We start from the raw sequence: 18,709 nt of genomic DNA on the forward strand, positions 1-18,709 counted from the left end.
TCCCAGCTTTTCACCATTAGAGTTTGAGTTGTGATAAAATACATACAAAATTTACACCTTTAACTATTTTTAAGTGCTCAATTTAGTAGCATTAAGTATCTTCACAGTGTTGCTTACTCCCCTAAGATGTGTTAATTATCCAGAATTGGTACTCCCCCTTGGACACCGACTCCCTCCACCACCACCAGTCTCTGACAGCCACCATTCCACTTTCTGAGAACTTGATTACTCTAGGGATCACATTTGAGTACGTCGTATGGGATTTATCTTCTTACAACACAAATCTAGTGTCATCAAGACTCATCCGTGTTGTAGCACATGTCAGAATTTACTTCTTTTTTGACACTGAATAACATTCAACTGTATAAATTGGGCACATTGTGTTTATTCATTCACCCATCAATGGGATGCTTCTACCTTTTGGCTATTGTCATGCTCTATGAACACCGGTGTTCAATCTTTCTCTGAGATCCTATTTTTATTTTCTTTGGATCTATGCCCAGAAGTGAATTGCTGGATCAGGTGGTAAAATTCTATTTTTAGTCTTTCTGAGGAACTGTCATCCTGTTTCTGCAGCAGCTGCACCATTTCCCATTCTCCAACCCTGCACAGGGCTCCAGCTGCCCCACGTCCTCGCCAACACTTGTTATTTTGTGCTTTTCCCCCCAGTTTTACCATGCAAATGGTTGTGAGGTGCTGTCACATTGTGGTTTTGGTTTGCCCCCTCCATTATTATTAAGGAGCACATGCAACATTGAACAAGTCCGTGGAAGACTCACAGTCAGTTTTGGTATCCATTTCTCTACTACCTTTCAGTCCACAAAATGAAAACTGTTTGCACTGCAGCTTGACTTGGAGAGTCCTGGTTCCCACCAGCCAAACTAGCTGCAGTGACCCTAGGGAGCCCTTCATCTTCTGTGCTGACAAGTGGCTCTTTTCTGACATGGAGCCTCCTTAGAACACCAGGTCACCACGAGCTGTTGTGTGCTTCTAGAACTCTCAGACTCGAGTGAAAGGAAAAATTGCTGTGCTTTTCCCATAGCTAGTCGGGGCTGCATACGTGGCATTTTTAAGGAAGCGTGAAGTGAGGGGCGCCTCATCAACAGTAGATTACCCATCATGGCAAATCCACAGCCAAGAACACTGAAATGCCCAGCTGGTAGGGAAGACTGCATTCCCAGAAAGTCATTTTTGGAAGCAGCTTTATTTGAAATAATTAAAAAGATTCAGTCTTCAAGCCCAACTGGCATCATGCTTCAGAGCAGCATAACTTCATGTTGAGGAATCCAGCTAGCAGACTCCAACTTGGTAATAGGCATCTCTGTGGGGGTCATCTCTGTGGGGTCAGCAGGGTGGCCCTTAAGAGTCTTCTTTGATTTCAGAGCAGTTTGTGGCTCTTTGTTAACCTGGAAGGAGGGAACCAGATGTGTTTCCAGTGAGCCCCAGCCCAGACTCATGAGTCCTCACCACTAGACCTTCAGGCTTTTGCAGAAGTGGCTGTGTGGAGCGTATATGTAGCTGGTGCTGACTTCACTCTGAGCCTTGCCTGATGCCCAAGTGGGCTTCGTACGTCATCTCTTTATAACAAACTCCAGGGCTTGGGGGTGAATGGATTTTAACACTTCCCAGGAACAAAACAGAAGGTTTGGTTTCACCCAGACTCTTCCCCATGTTTTACTTTGATGATAACTTGAAAATACAGTTCGGGCACCATAGCAATTCAGATGGGAACTGACAGTGGGTGCTCAACATCACTGCCAGGGCTTGCTCACGCCAAGGCCTCACTGTATGAAATGATCTGGCCAAAAAGCATGTTAACTGCAAAACAATCACACGAAGGTGTAGGAGCCGGCAGAACCTTCTGCAGCTTCATTTGGCTGACAGAATTGTTCTCCCACACCTGCCAGAAAGCTGGGTGGAAAGATATTGTGAACTAGCTGTGAATTTCATTGCACCTCTCTCCAGCCAGAGCCACTCAGGGTGTGGTGGTGGAACGGACCGCCACGCAGATGGGTTGCAAAATACACAGCCCATCTGTCTTTATCATGCTCATTTCCTCCTTTATTAAAATGTTAATGAATATAGTTTTTATTTATCATTTGGTGACATGTGCAGCATCCTCTTCTGGGAGGCAAATCTGCAATCTGCCTAACCATGTGAGCTGTCAGTGAACTCTTTCCGATCACATATTGAAGACAGGGGGGAGAAATAGTTTGGTTCCATTTGAACTACCATATGCAGGTTGAAGAGTAAATTTCTTTAGTTGTTGATGCAGCGTGTGGGTAACGGGAGGCACACTGGATGTGGAGTGGGGACCCAGTTTTAATGCCAGGCTCACTAGTTACCAGCCTCAATGAAGCTCAGTTTCCATGTCTGTTACTTTGAAAAAAGTGCTCCATCTCTCAGACCTGTGTTTGTAAGTCAGTGAGGTGATTTAGGGAACGCATTTTGCATGCACTTATTATTTATACTGTGTTTGCGTAGATTTGAATTTGTATTGCTTATTCTTTCAGACTCTCCGTGGAAAGTGCATCTGTCAGACATTGGCCCCGAAATGACAGGCGTCACCGTGCATGGTCTGACCCCCGCTCGCACCTATCAATTCAGGGTGTGTGCCGTGAATCAAGTGGGCAAGGGCCAGTACAGCACAGAGACAAGCAGGTGCGTGAGCGCTAGCCCTCCGTAAGGGTGAGGAGCAGCTTGAGCCTTAGAGCAAACATAGGCTTTGTGTCAGGTGGAGAACTTGATCAGAGTGATCACCCTCCAGCCCTCATGTTACTGGCAAAAAAAGAAAAAACACAATCATTTGCTGGCCAGCTCTCAGGGAAGTTTCTGAGACTTCTGTGGTGCTCTGCCCATGTTGATATGAGTTACTCCTGATAGCGCAGCTCTCGGTGCACACGAAATGCGAGTGTGCCTGTCTCCATGCCCTCTATCCAGCTGAGTGCAAGGGAGTGGGAGCTGGCGCCTCGCTTTGACAGTTTTGACAAGTAAACATCTCAGCATATTGTAAGAAAGCTGAGTGAGCACTGGTGTCGCTGTGGAGCCCCAAGTGGACTGATGCTCACCCCCCTGGGCTGGCTGCTTCTGAAGCCCACCCAGATGTGACTTGGAAAGAGGCTTCATCGATTTCAACATGCCCGCTCCCCAGCCCCACTGTGCGCCCCATGCTCTTGAGATGTGAAATTGTGGGATCTAAGTGACTTTTTGTCAGAACGTGAGCGTTTGAGACGAGGAATATTGAAAGCGCTGAAGAAAATAATTTGGGAGGAGTCTCAGAATGCAGGCCTGTGAGCTGGCCCGCTGAGGCTCATAATCTGTTAAAGAGGAGCAGTACGGGGGTTATTCAGACAGAATAAGGTCACCTCCGGTGTCTTCCTTGTTGCTGCCTAACTGATTTCTTATTATGTTGATTTGTTGCAACTATTTCATGCAAATCCTTTCAGTTTGATCAGCTGTGTGTTTTGTTTTTCTCATCACTCAATTGTAGTGAATAGCTCCAGATTTAGCAAGACAGGAAACATGAATGAGCCATCTTTGTTTCTCCTGATGATCTCTATTTCCACTCCCCCTTCGTTATTTTTAGGTTGATGTTACCTGAAGAACCACCCAGTGCTCCCCCCAAAAATATAGTGGCCAGTGGACGGACAAATCAGTCCATCATGGTTCAGTGGCAACCACCCCCAGAAACAGAACACAATGGGGTGCTGCGTGGGTACATCCTCAGGTAAGTAGGCTGTGGTTGGCCATTGTAGACTGTGATTATAAATAATTACATGTCTAATTTACTGAGGCTGCAAATTCAGATGTCTGTAGGAGCCCAGCAATCAGGAGAACCAGAGCACCTGTAAGTCTTTAGGGAATGGGGTAGCCTGTGGCAAACCCGGGAACATATGAATATGTACTCAGAACAGTCTAGGCATAATGTATACACACAACAATTGACACTAGTCGTTGCATTCTGACAGCAGGTTGGAGTCGGGTGTAGGTTTGGTAGCATGCTGTGTTCTTCGTTGTCAGTCCTTTTCACCAGGAGCAAGTGTATTAAATATAGTAATTCTAATTAATAATAATAAGTTGATTTAATTATTAAACAGTTGTTTCCATACCAGTATGTTGCTCAGCATAAGGTTTTCTAGTGTTTTAAAGAATTTTTAAGCATTAAAAATAAAATCAACACATTTTTAAACACAAAACTCACGTATCAATAGATCAGATATGGCCCAAGGGTGGCCAATTTGCCATCTCTGCCATCTAAGATTGGCTTCGAAGCATGTTCTCAGAAATATGCCAGAACTTGTCTGGATTTGAAAGAAGAATCTCTTTTGCCATAACTACTGTTAATTTTAAAATTGCACCAAACAGTAGCTTGTTGACACAAGTAAAGGCAAAAAAGTAAAACTACATTGAGAGATAATTATTAACTCTCCTCTAGTAGGTTGTAGAACTGTGGACTCATTTATTAGCCCTACTTGTTGGCAGACTTACAAAACCAGAAGGTAGCTGGTTGCTCCAAGTGCCTAGCTTGTGTTTATTCTGAGCATGTCATTGTCCTGATCATTCTCAGCACATGACCAAATACGGGTAATCAAAGGTCCTAAGTGGATATGTTTATGTGCTTAGATAAAAGTAAGAAACAATGTATGATGCTTCCTTAACACCTCTGTCTTTGTGTATGTTGTGTGGGGAGGGGGGGACCACCCATTCCCAGTATGTGTTTGTGTAATCATCCATTCATCAGTTCATACATGTTTATCCATATGCATGTAATATTTGCCTGTCACAACCAATTCACTGCTACTATAAAGTTTTCCCTCCAGTATGTGAATCATCCTCAAAACACAAGCTAGGTCATTATCTGCCTGTGGTGGTTTAAAGGCTCAGTCCCCAGGGGTACATGAAGGGCTGGAGAACTGAAACCAGAACTCATGTCCCCAGCTGCTCTTCCCTTTTTCAAAAGGCACAGAGAGCCTGCAGTCCATCCCCTAGGCTCTGGGTCCTGTGGATGCTTCTGGACATGTCTCAGTTCTCCAGAAACAGCCCTGAAGCCTACTGTGTGAAGGCCAAAGTTCCCCATCACCTCCCTGCAATTGGCTTCTTGCTCCAGCTGCAGCCCTTGTTCCAGGCCCCTCTAATAGTGGCAGACATTGGACCCGTCCATCACATGCTTCTTCACCCTGACTGCCTCTGTCTCTTGCAGCACATGGAGAAATAGTTTCCTTAGGCTCCAGCCATCAAGTCGACTTTAAAAATCAGCCCACAGAACTGGGCTCGAGGCGTGGAGTTTAATAATAAAATCTCTCTGGTGTTACAAGTTCCCATCAGAGACTTCACATTTCTCTATTTTGTGGGATTATGACTGTTCAAAGGATTTTCCATGATGGTGTCAGTGGAGTCGAGTTCTGCAAAGAGGGCATCTGTATTTGTAGGGGCTTAAGTCAAAAAAAACCCTAAAATGAGGGTGTACCACCCAAGGCCTGTGAATATCAAAGTTTTCAGAAATTAAAGGCCCATGCCAAAATGAATTTGCTGGGAAACATTTCTGAATAATCCTCTGGTCTGCAAATCAGCTCTGTTTGCAAGCTTGTTTCCTCCAGGGCACGAGTCTCTGTCAGATCTGCAGCACCATCCAGGGAAGAGCAAAATGGAAATAAATCACCACTGTGGGTCCAGCCATAAGAAGTAGTTAGGATGCGTGCGCAGTAATAAAATATTTATAATAATGGCCAGGGTGTTTCTTTGAGAGGAGCATAGGGGTTATGTCCTTTAAAAACATTCTCCTGTTTATTTCCGTATAAAAAAACCGCCTCGTTCTGTCTGAGGTGGTCTCCTGGGCAACGTCGCCTAGCAGTCAAAGGATGAGGCCCTGCACCTCCGTTATTAATTGTGACCTTCCCAGACATCCTGTGAATATTACAGCATGGCCCACACTGCCGGCTGTGGGAGAGAAGCCTGTGTCCAAGACACGCTTCTGCACTGTTCTGCAGCATCACGCACGGAGGGGCCTGGTGCAAAGAGGGTGGCTGCCCCAGGCTTAGCTTAGTACAGCTCAGAGGTTTCTCGCACACACCTCCTAGAAGAGCAGCGTTTCTAGGAAGACATATTTAGGGGCCGCTCTACTCTGCTAGTTCCCTTTCACATGTATCGGTTTCATCCTAGTCTAAGAACAGCCCCTGGCATGTCCCAGTGTCATCCCGGGAGTGGAAGCCAAGGCTGGGTGCAGGGACGGCTTAGCTGAGACCACCAGTGTGCTTCCTCTCCCCAGCCTCTGGAGCTGACTTTTTCTCTGCCCTGGAACGTGGGTGTGTGGTGATAGCACCCAGCATGAGAGCGCTTCTCAGACCCTCGTGCCCGGTCTGTGCCTCTGGGTTACAAATCCCCCCAGGTACCACCCACATGGCAGCATCCTCGGGGTGTGGTGTGGGCACGGAGCCTAGTTTTGCCATTTTCCATCAGGTCTGCCTAAGGATCTCAGTGCCATTCACTCTGACAGCCCTTGTTTCGTGGATGGGGACTTAGTGGGAGTCTTCCATGTGGCTCGTTCCTTACACCCCGTGGTGGACCCGTCTGTGAGGCACAGCCGCCCTGTGGGGGCAGGCCACTTCTGCCAGTTGCACACCCAGGGGATGTGAGCAAGCGAGTGGCTTGATCCGCGAGCGCTGACTTTTGCTTGCTCTCCACTTCTGGGCTTCCCACTGAGGCTGTTGCTCCACAGCCAAGAGGCAGGAGGAGTCCCTGGACCTTCTTGCTATTCAAGTGTGGTCAGTTCTTGGTCATTTGTTTGTCCTATCAAACAGGCCTCACCTGTATAAATGGTCTGTCGTGAGTGGGGATGAAAAACGACGCTCAGAAAATCCTGGTTTTCACGAAGAGCCTTTCATTGCCATTTCTGGGCTTTGCTGGTGCATTTCAGTCATCATTCTCTTTGGAGCGGTGTCTTCCGTGGGAAGGCCTGAGTTCCTTCCTGTTGGGTGGTGTGGTCTTGCTGCCCTCTGGCCTGCACGCCTCCCGCACACCTCCCACAGGCCTCCCGCTGAGCCCAGGCCCAGGCGCGCTGTCTGACCCAGCACTACAAGGATAACTCCCGGAGGAGCTCGGGCGCCCAGCGCCCTGAGGAGTGGACAGCATCCTGCAGCCTCTCTGGGCTGGGTTCTCCTTTTCCACTTGACATAAAAACACAAAGCCGCATCTCCCTGAGATGAGAACCACATCTTAGGCAGAAACAGATGATGGTTTAGGAAATGACTCCTTCTGCACATGCCCCTCTCTTTGGCCAGGAGGCTGATTCAACTCCATTAACAGAATAATGGAAAAACATTTGCTAATCAAAACGATGCTAAAAATGTTCTTTCATAGTGCAAATAGCAATTTCCTAATTTATGCACTTCTAAGCTCCCAGAGTCACGTGTGTCACCTGAAAAATAAATGCAATTTTGAATTTCTGCCATTGTATGCTACAGAACACACCACACACGCACCTTCAGTGATCCCCTAAAAAGCAGTTTGCCATACTTAGCATTGGAGTAGCATTTATGGGCTGTGTACACCTTTAAAGTCACTTATCCCAGTTCTGGGACATAACAATCCTGAAATGGAAACCAGACTGGAAGCTCAGCCCCCAGTGGCCAGAGCAGCGTGGTCTGCTTCTCTGTTCTGGCCACAGCAGAGTCTCAGGAGGGAACTGTTGTTCAAGCTGATGTATAGCAACCCCCCCCCACACACACACACCGGAAAACATGTCTGGAATTTTTGGTACTAAATCACTGGACTCTCTAGACAAGTTACACTTAAAAAGCTATAATTTTTCCCTTAACCATAGTGCAGTCGAATTGTCAGATCTGTTTGGCCCAGAGTTTATAATCGCTGAGAGGTTAGGTCTTACACCTGCTGCATCACTGAACTGGGAAGGAGTGTTGCCAGGGCTAACCTCTCACTTCACTCCCATTTACGTGCACCATTTTCCTCTGACCCTGCGCAACAACGAGGGTAAGCCAGCGCCTGGCTCAAGTCTCTTCTCCGCGTTCTGACGCAGGTACCGCCTGGCCGGCCTGCCTGGAGAGCATCAGCAGAGGAACATCAGCAGCCCAGAAGTGAACTACTGCCTGGTGGCAGAGCTGATCATCTGGACGCAGTATGAAATACAGGTGGCAGCTTACAACGGGGCTGGACTGGGCGTCTTCAGCAGGGCCGTGACAGAGTACACCTTACAAGGAGGTGAGCCCCCTTCCCCAAAAGACTGCACTCCTTGTTGGGGAGCAGGGCGTTCGAACTTTGACTGGGGCATGTTCAAAATAGAGGATTTGGTCCTACGGACATCGTTTAAAAGGAAATTCCACATACCTATAATACAATCTCTGGGCCTATTTGAAATTTTCCTGCTACTGTGTAAGGGAAACCAGTAAGATTCTAACTGTGTCCTCCTGGCTCTAAGGACAGGAGCTGCCTATCTACGCACCACCTTTTATTGGTGTGTTTATTCTTGAACAGTTCTGTGGAACTGACTTTTTTCCTATGGTACCATAGTGTGTGATGCGGGAAAGCCACCTCTGGAATCTCATGCAATACTATGATCTTTGTCAAAGATAATGATTATTTAGAATTTTGGTTTTGGTTAGAGATGAAATTTAAGTGTAGTCATGGAATCTGCGACATGGTACCTTTTGGAAGGTTTTCTTTTTCAGGTACACAAGCAAACAACTTAGTAGGTCAATAAAAATTCCCTCCCCTCTCTCACCCCTAAGGAATGACCAGGCAGAATGTCAGATGGCTGGTGTTTCTTACAAACATGTAGTGAGGCTCAACCCTGCCATTTTAAGACTTTCTGCAGCTTCTAACTCCACCACGATTTTCTGAAAGATTCCAGTGTCGGCCTCAGGAGGAGGTGGGCGTTCAGAAACACTCTCCATGTCTGAGTTTCTCCGTTATTGCTCTTAGCAGTAATAAATAGACCCTCTCTTCACGCAGGGCCTGTTTCCTATGGTAGCCCAAATCCTTGCCCAAGGAAGCAATTTCCCCACAAAAGTCTAAAATCCTTTTTCATTCAGCAATTTGTACCCGCTCCTAACTCACAGGTGTGATTTTATTTGCTTAGGCATTTTTATTGCTATCAGACCTTGACCTTTTTCAAATGATAAGGTTTCTAACTGCCCACTTCTCTCCCCAAATCATGCCTGAGACCTAATGTTCCTTGATATTACATGCTGTTATTATCATCCCTTATTGATTGGCTGTCTGTTGTCATCCATAAGTCCATAAATCCTCCTTTATAAATTAAATGCAGTCAGCTTCTGCTTTCACAGTGGCGACCAGAAATATTTAAAATGCAAGACAACCAGGAAGGACTTGCTCATCTGCAAGTAATTCCTGGTTACTCACTGGAAAATGAAAATAGCTGAAAACCTGGACAATTAATGTTTGCTTTAATTAGTCTATTTAATAAAATAACAATAAATTTGGAAGCACTTAAAATGACGAGCACTGCTATTAATAATCTCCTATTACTAGTAACTGTGACTGCCTCGTTTTATTGCCGGTGCGTTTGAGTTCTATGCAGGGCAGAAGGAAGCAGATCTCAACCTAATGGAGAAGGACTTTGAGGCTTTAGAATTTGGCTTTTATTTCATAGGTGTTGGGGAGCCATTAAAGGTTTAAGAGCAGTGAGTGACACGCTCGAAATGCCATATTAGGACGTTAAGCTGTTAGCTGTGCGGCAGGGCGGGAGCGGAGCGGAGAACTCCAGAGACGGAAGAACAGTCCTTTGCACCACAGTGATGAGCACCTTCAACTCTGGCAGGGAGGGGCCACGCAGAAAACCAACATATGGTTTTCAAAATGGGTGTGAGCCTACAGCCTCTTGAGTGCCCCCCAACACCCTGGCCAAGGAGTGTGGCTGAGTCCCACCGCTCCCCCCATTCTTCCTGCACAGCAGCACATGAATGAAACAGGTGACCCTCCTTCGAATTGCTTCAGTTTCAAGGATAGAACAAGGTGAGTTTTATTTCAGTCATTTATGCATAAAGAGACCCAATAAGTTGCTCCAGTTCAGCTGGCTGGAAATTGCATGGTTCACAGATGGCACAGTCACCACTGGAACCCTCTCTTTGCGTCAGTACCACTGTTTTCTGGGGACATTAGCAGCCTTTCGTGTCCTCAGAAACCGAGGGGACATTTCCCCATTGGGGTGGACAGGGCCAGCTGTACTCTCCTGCCAGAGTGTGGGGCTCAGGCAGTGGTGGCAACTGTATGGGCGGTCCTCACCTCTATGTAAAAGAACCTTCCAGATGGAGAAACTTATTACTAAGTATACTTTGGCTAGGTGGAAGGATTTGTTCTCATGCGGGTGAAAATCTGACCTCAATTAGCGTTTTGTGCAAATAATGGCTCATAATAGCTCTCTCTCAACTATTTATGAGCAAAGGGTTCTGAAAATGCCTCATATGCAGATTTCCCATGGTCGTCTCAGCTTGTAACTGGGTGCTGGAGGCTGGTGTTGGAATTTAGAGCCCTGCCCTCGGCCTCTGGCAGGCAGTGGGGTGTTTCTTTGTCTTCTTGAAGAGGTCCTTCTATACGCTCAATAACAGCCTGCAGCGCCCCTCCTCACCTCAGGGAGAGAACATCTAAATGGCCCGAAAAGGGCCCTTTCCTGGAAGTCCAGCTAGGCCTGACTCTTGATATTGATATTTACTACTTGTCTATCTTCAAGAAACAGACTTAACCTTTCTAAGCTGCAGTTTTTTCATTTGTGAAACCGAGACATGTGTACCTGTCCCTGAATATTTTAAGGGTGGCTGTGAAGAGAAAATGAGACAATACATGTGGAAAAGCTTTGAAAATGCTGAGTTGTCACACTGAGGCCAGCATGTTGCTCTGTCTCTATCCCTCCTAACAGGATACACTTCGGTGCCATATATACTGTTTCTGCCTGGCACTTGTACAGAAGGAGATCTGGAGTCCGTATCTCTGCTAATAATAAAACAGACATGCAGAAATTGATGTGAGCACCTACTGTGTGCCCAGTGTAGTGTGAGGGGACTGGCTGTAAGGGTAAAGACGCCTGGCACATTATCAAACTCAGGGCCTTGCAGCCTATTCCAGAGGTCAGACTAACACCATGAAACAGTGGTGAGAACTCCAATAGAAACCGGCCTCCTCCACCCACCTCATATGCCGCTGGAATCCACAAGTTCACTGTTACTAATGTGCTTCAAAGACCAGCAGCCCAGATACTCAGCGGACGACGCCCTGAACCTGAAAGCCATCCTCAAGACAGGCTTGGCTGGAGCTGCCCAGTGGGACAGCATCAGGGCACTAATTTTGCAGCTGGCCGTGCTGGCTGGGAAGGGCTCCGATGGACCTACAATAACGAGCTTAAACAAAATGGAGGTGTGCTCCCATCTCGTCACACTGACGAGTAAGCAGGGGTGGCTAGTGCCATAGCAACAGCGCCACAGTCACCAGACGATCAGCCTCCTCCTGTTTGATTTGCCATCATTAGCATTTGCCTCATGATCACAAGCTGGCTACTGCAATGCCAGCTGTCATGCCCACATTCTAGAAATGAAGGAGGAAGAAGGCACGGGTGTGTCTGTGGCCAAGTGTGTAAGGATGCCCACTTCAAAGGCCTTTTTTTAGCAGTCCCCTCTGCCGCTGCCTTCCACTTACAACTCACAGGATGTCTCTGCCAGAGAGCTGCAAACGTGGTCATCCACGGACACGTCTCTCCATTGTTGAGGAAGGAAGGGGAATGAAGGACAGCTAGCAGTTTCCACCTCTCTTTCTGTGCTGATGCCAACTGAAGAGTCAAACCAGGACAAACAAAGTTCTAGTTATAAAACTATGTAACCGTCTGTCTCACATCTTGCCATGTCCAGTTCGCCTCGTGAGCCCACATCATGGCCCGTATAGGACTTAGCAGAAACTGTTGACACACAGTGTCTCTGCAGCTCTCAACCTCCGACCTCCACTCAGTGGGTTTGTCTAGGTGACAGCTGGACCTGCTTGTTTGTTTGGGAACCCCTCACGGTGTGCTTGAGGTCACACCGCTTCAGTGCCAGTTGTTGAGAAGCCTGGAGGATCACGTCAGTCCTTGAAACTGAAAAGGGAATCATTAAAATGCCTCTGTGTTAACAGGCAAAGAATAACTCATAAAGTTAACTATTTGTCAGCCTAACTTGAGACATGATTGGAAGATATGTAAACATAATCTACAGTCTGTAGAGACCAGGGCTGGAAATACTTGGCCTTGGAAAGAATAAAGCTACAGTGCAGCCAAGCTAACTTTTCCTTTTCCATTCACCCAGTGGTAAGCTTAGTCCATCGGGGGAAATGATATGTAATTTATCTCAACTTTTAATAAGGCTCTTGGGCTTGGGGGAAGCTAGTATGCTCCTACTGGATTAGGTGGAAGTGTGATGTGTTCCCTCTTGGTTCTCACAGCACTTACAAAGAGTACAGTGGCCCCCAGTGAAGGCAAGCAGGTGATTTTTGGCACCAGGGCACAAGCAGAGCAGCAGGGGAGCCTTGCCCGGGCAGAGAGGGAGCTGGTGCTCTCGAGCTCACGTTTTCCCTCTCATGTATTCTCGAGAGGAGGCTCCTCAAGGAAGACACGCAAGTTATTCCTGTTTATGTAGGGTTTAGCACAGTGGGACATTGACCCCTGAAGAGATCAGAACCCACTGTTCATCTGTCACAAATTTCGTTTTTCTTTTCAACTCCATTTTACTAGAAACATAGTAAGCATCTGGTGGGTGAACATGTCTACATTGGTTCTTAGTGAGTCCTCAGCATCAATGCACACCTGGAACATTCCGATTATTTAATATAAACCTGCTAGCTTCTCTGATTTGGCATGACCCCTTCATACTCTATCCACCATTAGCTTGCCCACCATGCCCATTCTGTTAGCTGTTCCTTCCTGACCTTTTCTGCTCTCGGCATTTTTAAATGCAAATATTAACTTTTAGATTGAGCAGCGAAACTTGAATAGGGTTCCAGCCAAGTGAACTTTCCAAGAGGAGAGAGGAAAGGTCTCTGTCATGGCGGCCATGACCTAGAATCCCGATGTGCTTGCAGCCCACTTGGCAGATTTCCATTGTGGTTACCAAATCGAAATGGAAAATGATTTAAATTTACTGGAGAACTTCTTTTAAATGCTGCTGGAAATCAATATGCTTTTGGTTTCAAGTGGGAAAAGTCATAGAGTAAAAGTTCTGCATAACAAAATGCCCAGTATAATTACAAGCATTTTTCTCACTGCCAACATCTACCTTAGCACCTTTCTAATCACTTCGTCCGTGAGAGAAGTGCTGTAGTCATCTGAAGCAATCAGCACTGCAGATTCCACACAGATTCAGTGTCTGGTCCCCATATTCAGTTCTTGTTAAAAATTGTTCAACTAACCGTGAAAGACTCATGAAGAAATAATGTGTGTGTATCAAGTTCTCAGGTGAGCCTGGATGTGGAGTCCTCTGCACTATTAGAATATGAAATGTCACAGGTGAGGCTTAAATCTCCCAGCAAGCCAGTGCAAATACCCAGAATTTCTTAAGTGCACTCATTAATATGCAGATGTTTTTTTTTTATAAAGGGTGCAAGACAAATTATATTATAAATCATCATTTTGAGCACATCATGATTTTATTTTTCCTGGTTTTATTTCTTTATCATTTTTCTTCTTGTAACAGGTATTTTTTTTTTTGCACTGTAATGATTAATTCTAGCTTCAGAACATTACCTTCTAATGAAAGAGAAATATTTCACATTTAAAAAGAATTGGAAAAAACATTTGGTTATCCACATTTGTAAAACATTAGTAAAAGCTCCTAAATGTTCACTTGGGCTTTGAAAGGTTTTCTAAAGTAAGGATTATAAATGAACTCTGTTTGCAAACTCCATTCTTATCTCCTCTTGGGAAATTCTCAATGTGGCATAAATGACATTGTACAAAAGATTTGTTTCTCAATCCTTAAGACTTCCTAGGTCTCAGACTGCACCTACAGAATCGAATATTGTTCCAGATTCTCTCGGAGTCACCTAAACCACTAAGCACTGAATTAAATAATATAGATATTCCATTAGGTATGGGCTTAATTGGGTCTTTTAGAACTTTTGGGAAAGGAAAGGACATGAAGTAGCATTTTAGCGGAAGCCCCTATCTAGCAGTCTGCAATGTCATGTGTTAGGCATTTGCACTCGTTACCTTTCTTCCTTCCTCCCCTAGCAGTAGGGTGATATAGGCATCAGTGTCCCCACTTTACAAAGGAAAACAGATGCTAGGAGAAGAAATGAATTTCCTAAGGTCACATAGCTAGAAAATGCTAGATTTATGCTTTTCTTTTTCATTCTGCATATATCAAAAATGGACAAAAATTACTGCCAGATTTGCAACATAGTTTGCATGTGAAATAGAAATGAAGTGAAGTCACTTCTTACCTATGTTCACATGGCAGGTGAGTTTGCAGTAGTTTGTGGACATTTTTTTTACAGCAATTCACAATAAGAAAGCTATTTTATTCTGAAGCCCAGTGCATGTGTGCACATACCCATGAAGCAAAAGCTTCCTGGAATAGCTGTTATTCTTGCAGGGTGTGATGTGGTATTTTCTATTCCACAGTTTCATTCTTTCAAAAACGCTAACTGGACTATGACTACTGCATTGATTTCTTGGTCTACTAATGCATTTGTGACTTAAAATAATTACAGAATCTGAGGAATATAGGGTATTTGGTTGGATTCATCTAGCACCCCTTTCACAAAAGGTTTTCACTACCTATAGAACCAATCAGGCTTACAGTTGAAGAAGGCTTCCTGGGAGAGCTACTTAACCCAACAGTAAGACTAAATGGAGGATATCACAAAGATAGCACATGGGGGTTGGAGAAAGTAACATAGTTGAAATCAAAATGAAAGGTAAAAGACATAAACCAAAATACTATCTTTAGGTTCACATAAGCAATCATGCCAAGAGTTACCATGAAAAGTCTTGGGGATGGACAGTTAGTTGAGTTCAGATCCAAGGAGAGCCGAGACCAAATCCTAATCTCTATCTGTAGTTGACAGATTTTCATATCAATCAGATCATAATGTCACAGTGTCCTGTTTTAGCCAGAAGCCACTTGAGGCACTGAGGCAACCCTATGGGCCTTATTATGAGAGATGATGAGAGAATCAAGGCTTCTCAGAGAGATCTGACCAGCATGGACAGTGCCTATAAATTCCTGCTGTATAAAAAATGAAAGATAGCAGAAATTGCAGAAGGAAAGTTTTTAGTTCAACATAAGGAAAACCCCTTTTACAATGTACAACAGATTTCCAAGTTGACTTAAAGGACAGGAAAACTGTTCAAGAAGCTGTGCCAGCAATAGCTGAGTGTCCACCCTGCGGGACTTTGTAGGCAAAAATTCGATAGTGAATGACATGACCTAGGAGGGTACCTGCAATTCCTTCTTCTCCAGCCTGCAAAGCTATCTGGACATCATCAAAGGACCGTTTGTATGACCTTTGCTTCTATAATGCTTCCTAAAAGAAGCTTTCTTCATAAAACTCTGCTTTGTTCAGGTTCTACAGAACAAAACCATGATATTAAGTTGAGCACCCATGCCCTGGCACACGCTCAGTTATAAAACCTTTCTGCTGCATTTCACCTGGAAATTCCTACTTAAACATTTGGTCCAATAATTCTCTACTCACAAGGTCTCCCCTAAGGGAATCCATGCAGGCTTTCATTATAGCACTTATTATATAGAATGCATGTCTGCTTCCCCAAGTAGACTTTGAAGTCCATGAGATAAGACCTCTGCCTAGATTCATACCTAAACACAAAGAAGGGACCTAGTTGGCTAACAAGTGGCTCCTATATATTGTAAATATGTACATACAATTAAACATGCATATGTGTTTAAACACACATCTATGGACAGACATGTATGTGAGTGCATGTTTCTGTGTGCATAGATACATACATACACATAGTGTTATATATACACACATACACACTCACAATTATGTGTATAGATACAGGCATGCATACATGTGTGCCGATACATTCAATATATTTGTATACAGAATGTTGACACATGTACCTTGCTACCAGAGATAAAATTTGCTTCTCCAAATGTAAATGAAACTCCAAAACCAAGCAGGAAGTCTTATGGTAAATTATAATAATACATATAAGTTGTATTAGAACATTTTAGCATATGCTCATTCTGTGGTCTTATATCACAGCATTTCTAAGGAAGAAAGGAGATAAAAAGTTTACAATCTAATTGCAATATTACTCACAGTAGGAAACCATTAGCTTGTATTTTTAAAAGATAAGACTTAGGGCTTTTATAAGCATATTAATATGTGTGTGTATATATATGCATATGAGTGCATATAACCATTAGAGCTAAAGTACAAAGCTTCCTGATTATCAGAACATCTGTTAAAAAAGAAAATCAAACATACACAGAGATATATCAGTAACATATATAATTTTAACATATATATGGATATATGCATAATGTGACAGAATTGAAGCCAAACTTACTAATTATATCAATAAATGTAATGGATTTAAATTAGCTCATTATAAAAGATCCTCAGCTTGACTACAAAGCAATATCTAGCACTATGATGTAAAGGGGAGATTTACAAAAAAATCGAGATTTAGAAAGGTATGAAGTAAAAGGATGGACAGAAATACACAGATAAATATGAATAAAAAGACACAGCATCATACTCTTGATATCTGACAACAGAAGCAATCTGAAAATAAATCATTTAAAAAGGGAAAGGAGAACATTTTATAAGGCTGAAAGCTACAATTCATAATGAAGAAGTAACAGTCATCATTTATGTACGTAGCACCATAGTAACAACTCTCATAAAGCAGAAACTATAGGAGAAACAAATGAAAGGAGACATTAATATGCCTCTCTCAATCTAAGACAAATATAAGCAAAAAGTAAAATCAAGAAAAGTGTAGAATACCTAAATAAAACAATGAATAATACAGAATTTATATACCAAGTCTAAACCCTGGTAATAGAGATTATTCCTTCACAGTGCACAGGAAACATTTATAAGAATTTATCACACCTTAGGACACAAAATATCCCAAACAATTCCAAAGAATGCAAAGATGCATCAGAGCAGAAGGTCACAAACTAGTTTCACTTAATGCATATTGATGCAAAAATAATAATAATAATCAAACAGAATTCACCAGCACATGAAAAAAATAATTGCTCATTTCCAAGTGGGCCTTTCTTCCAAAATGCACTTTTTGACATTTGCCAATACTCAAAAGTCCTCCATAGTAAGAATGTATAATAAGTAGAAATAGATGCTTACACACGATGGTAAAGTTATGTGTGTACCCCAAACCCCAAGTCCATTTTCTCCATTTACTTGATGGAGGAGCTCTGTAAGTATCCCTGCTATATTCTAAAGTTCTGCTGCCCTGTCTCCTCCTATAAATGTGCACTCCAAAAAAGTAGACAAATGAAAGTAATGAGAGACATAAGGCCTGAAAAGGGAGTGATAAAACTATCTATACTTGCAGATAATAAGTTTTATTATCTGGAAACTCCAAAAAGAGTCAATGAAAGAGCTACTATAAACAAGAGAACGTGCCAAGCTAGTAAGTTATAAAATCAGCATGTAAAAACAACTGACTTCACAGCAAGAAGTTATGATCAGAGAGAGAAAGTTGTTTACAGTAGCACAGTAACATTAGGATAGAATAGAAAAGGGAGAGGAAAGAAGAAAAGAAACCTGAAGATCAACTTAAAAAATCACCAAAACCTGTGCAAAAAACTACAGATGTTCCCAGACATCATAAAAGTAGGCATAAACGAACAGATGTGCATACCATGTGCATGCATAAGAAGACATACTGTCAACTGTCACGGTGATCTTAGTAATTCCTATGTTAATTTACAAATGCCTCATGATTGAAATAAAAGTAGTATCAGATTTTTTCTAGACCTAGAAAAGTTAATTTTAAAAGAAGAACAAATAAGCAAGGGAATTCTGAGAGAGAAAAGGCAAAGAGGGTGATATAACCCTTTAGGTATCAAAACATATTATAAAGCTGTGTAATGAAAACTGATGAACAGCAAAGAATAGGAAACCCAGGAATGGACCCAGTTACATACGAAATTTAATGTATTAGAAGAGTACACCATCATACAAATAGAGTATTATATCGCTATAAGAAAGGAAGGGGAATATTTCTACTACTACAGAACTATATCAACAAGGAAAATGGTATGGAAATAGAAAGGCCTTTCATTGACTTTGAAATCATGAAAATCCTATTTATCTAGTCATAAAACCTAATTAATCTGAAACCTCAAAAACACTGAAACACATGAACCGAACTACATTGAGTAGGGTCCTAGCCAAATGGAAAGTATTTATTTCAAGTAAATTTAATACATAAAATTTTGACTATATATACTTAGGAGTATATACTGTAAGCACAAAAACTTTTTTTAAAAAAAAGCACTTCAGGCCTATTTCAACAGTCATTTTAGTGGTAATAATGTTAGGTTTGTTTTTTAAGATGATTACATTGTGAGATAAAACAAATAAGTTGATGTCAGTAGGGTGAGATTTTTGGCAGAGTTGAATTGGTAATATGATGATATTTTTCTTAAAAAAAAAGGATTTTTGCAAAAAGGTGTAGAAATAAGAACCAACCTACTAGCTTTGAGCTTCT

The 18,709-nt window shown here is 43.1% G+C and overlaps 1 protein-coding gene across 3 annotated transcripts in view; it reads left to right on the forward strand.

Moving 5' to 3' along the window:
• SDK1 (sidekick cell adhesion molecule 1) overlaps nucleotides 1-18,709 on the forward strand; it is a 450,881-nt gene that overhangs the window by 281,902 nt on the left and 150,270 nt on the right. For all 3 annotated transcript variants that reach the window (XM_012731947.1, XM_012731948.1, XM_012731946.1), the window contains exons 14-16: nucleotides 2,514-2,661; nucleotides 3,587-3,727; nucleotides 8,033-8,214. In XM_012731947.1, the coding sequence (XP_012587401.1) occupies nucleotides 2,514-2,661; nucleotides 3,587-3,727; nucleotides 8,033-8,214 (471 nt within the window). The remainder of the gene's footprint in view (nucleotides 1-2,513; nucleotides 2,662-3,586; nucleotides 3,728-8,032; nucleotides 8,215-18,709) is intronic.

This window comes from Condylura cristata, unplaced genomic scaffold (assembly GCF_000260355.1).
Source record: "Condylura cristata isolate star-nosed mole 26May11 unplaced genomic scaffold, ConCri1.0 scaffold00032, whole genome shotgun sequence".
NCBI lineage: Eukaryota > Metazoa > Chordata > Mammalia > Eulipotyphla > Talpidae > Condylura > Condylura cristata.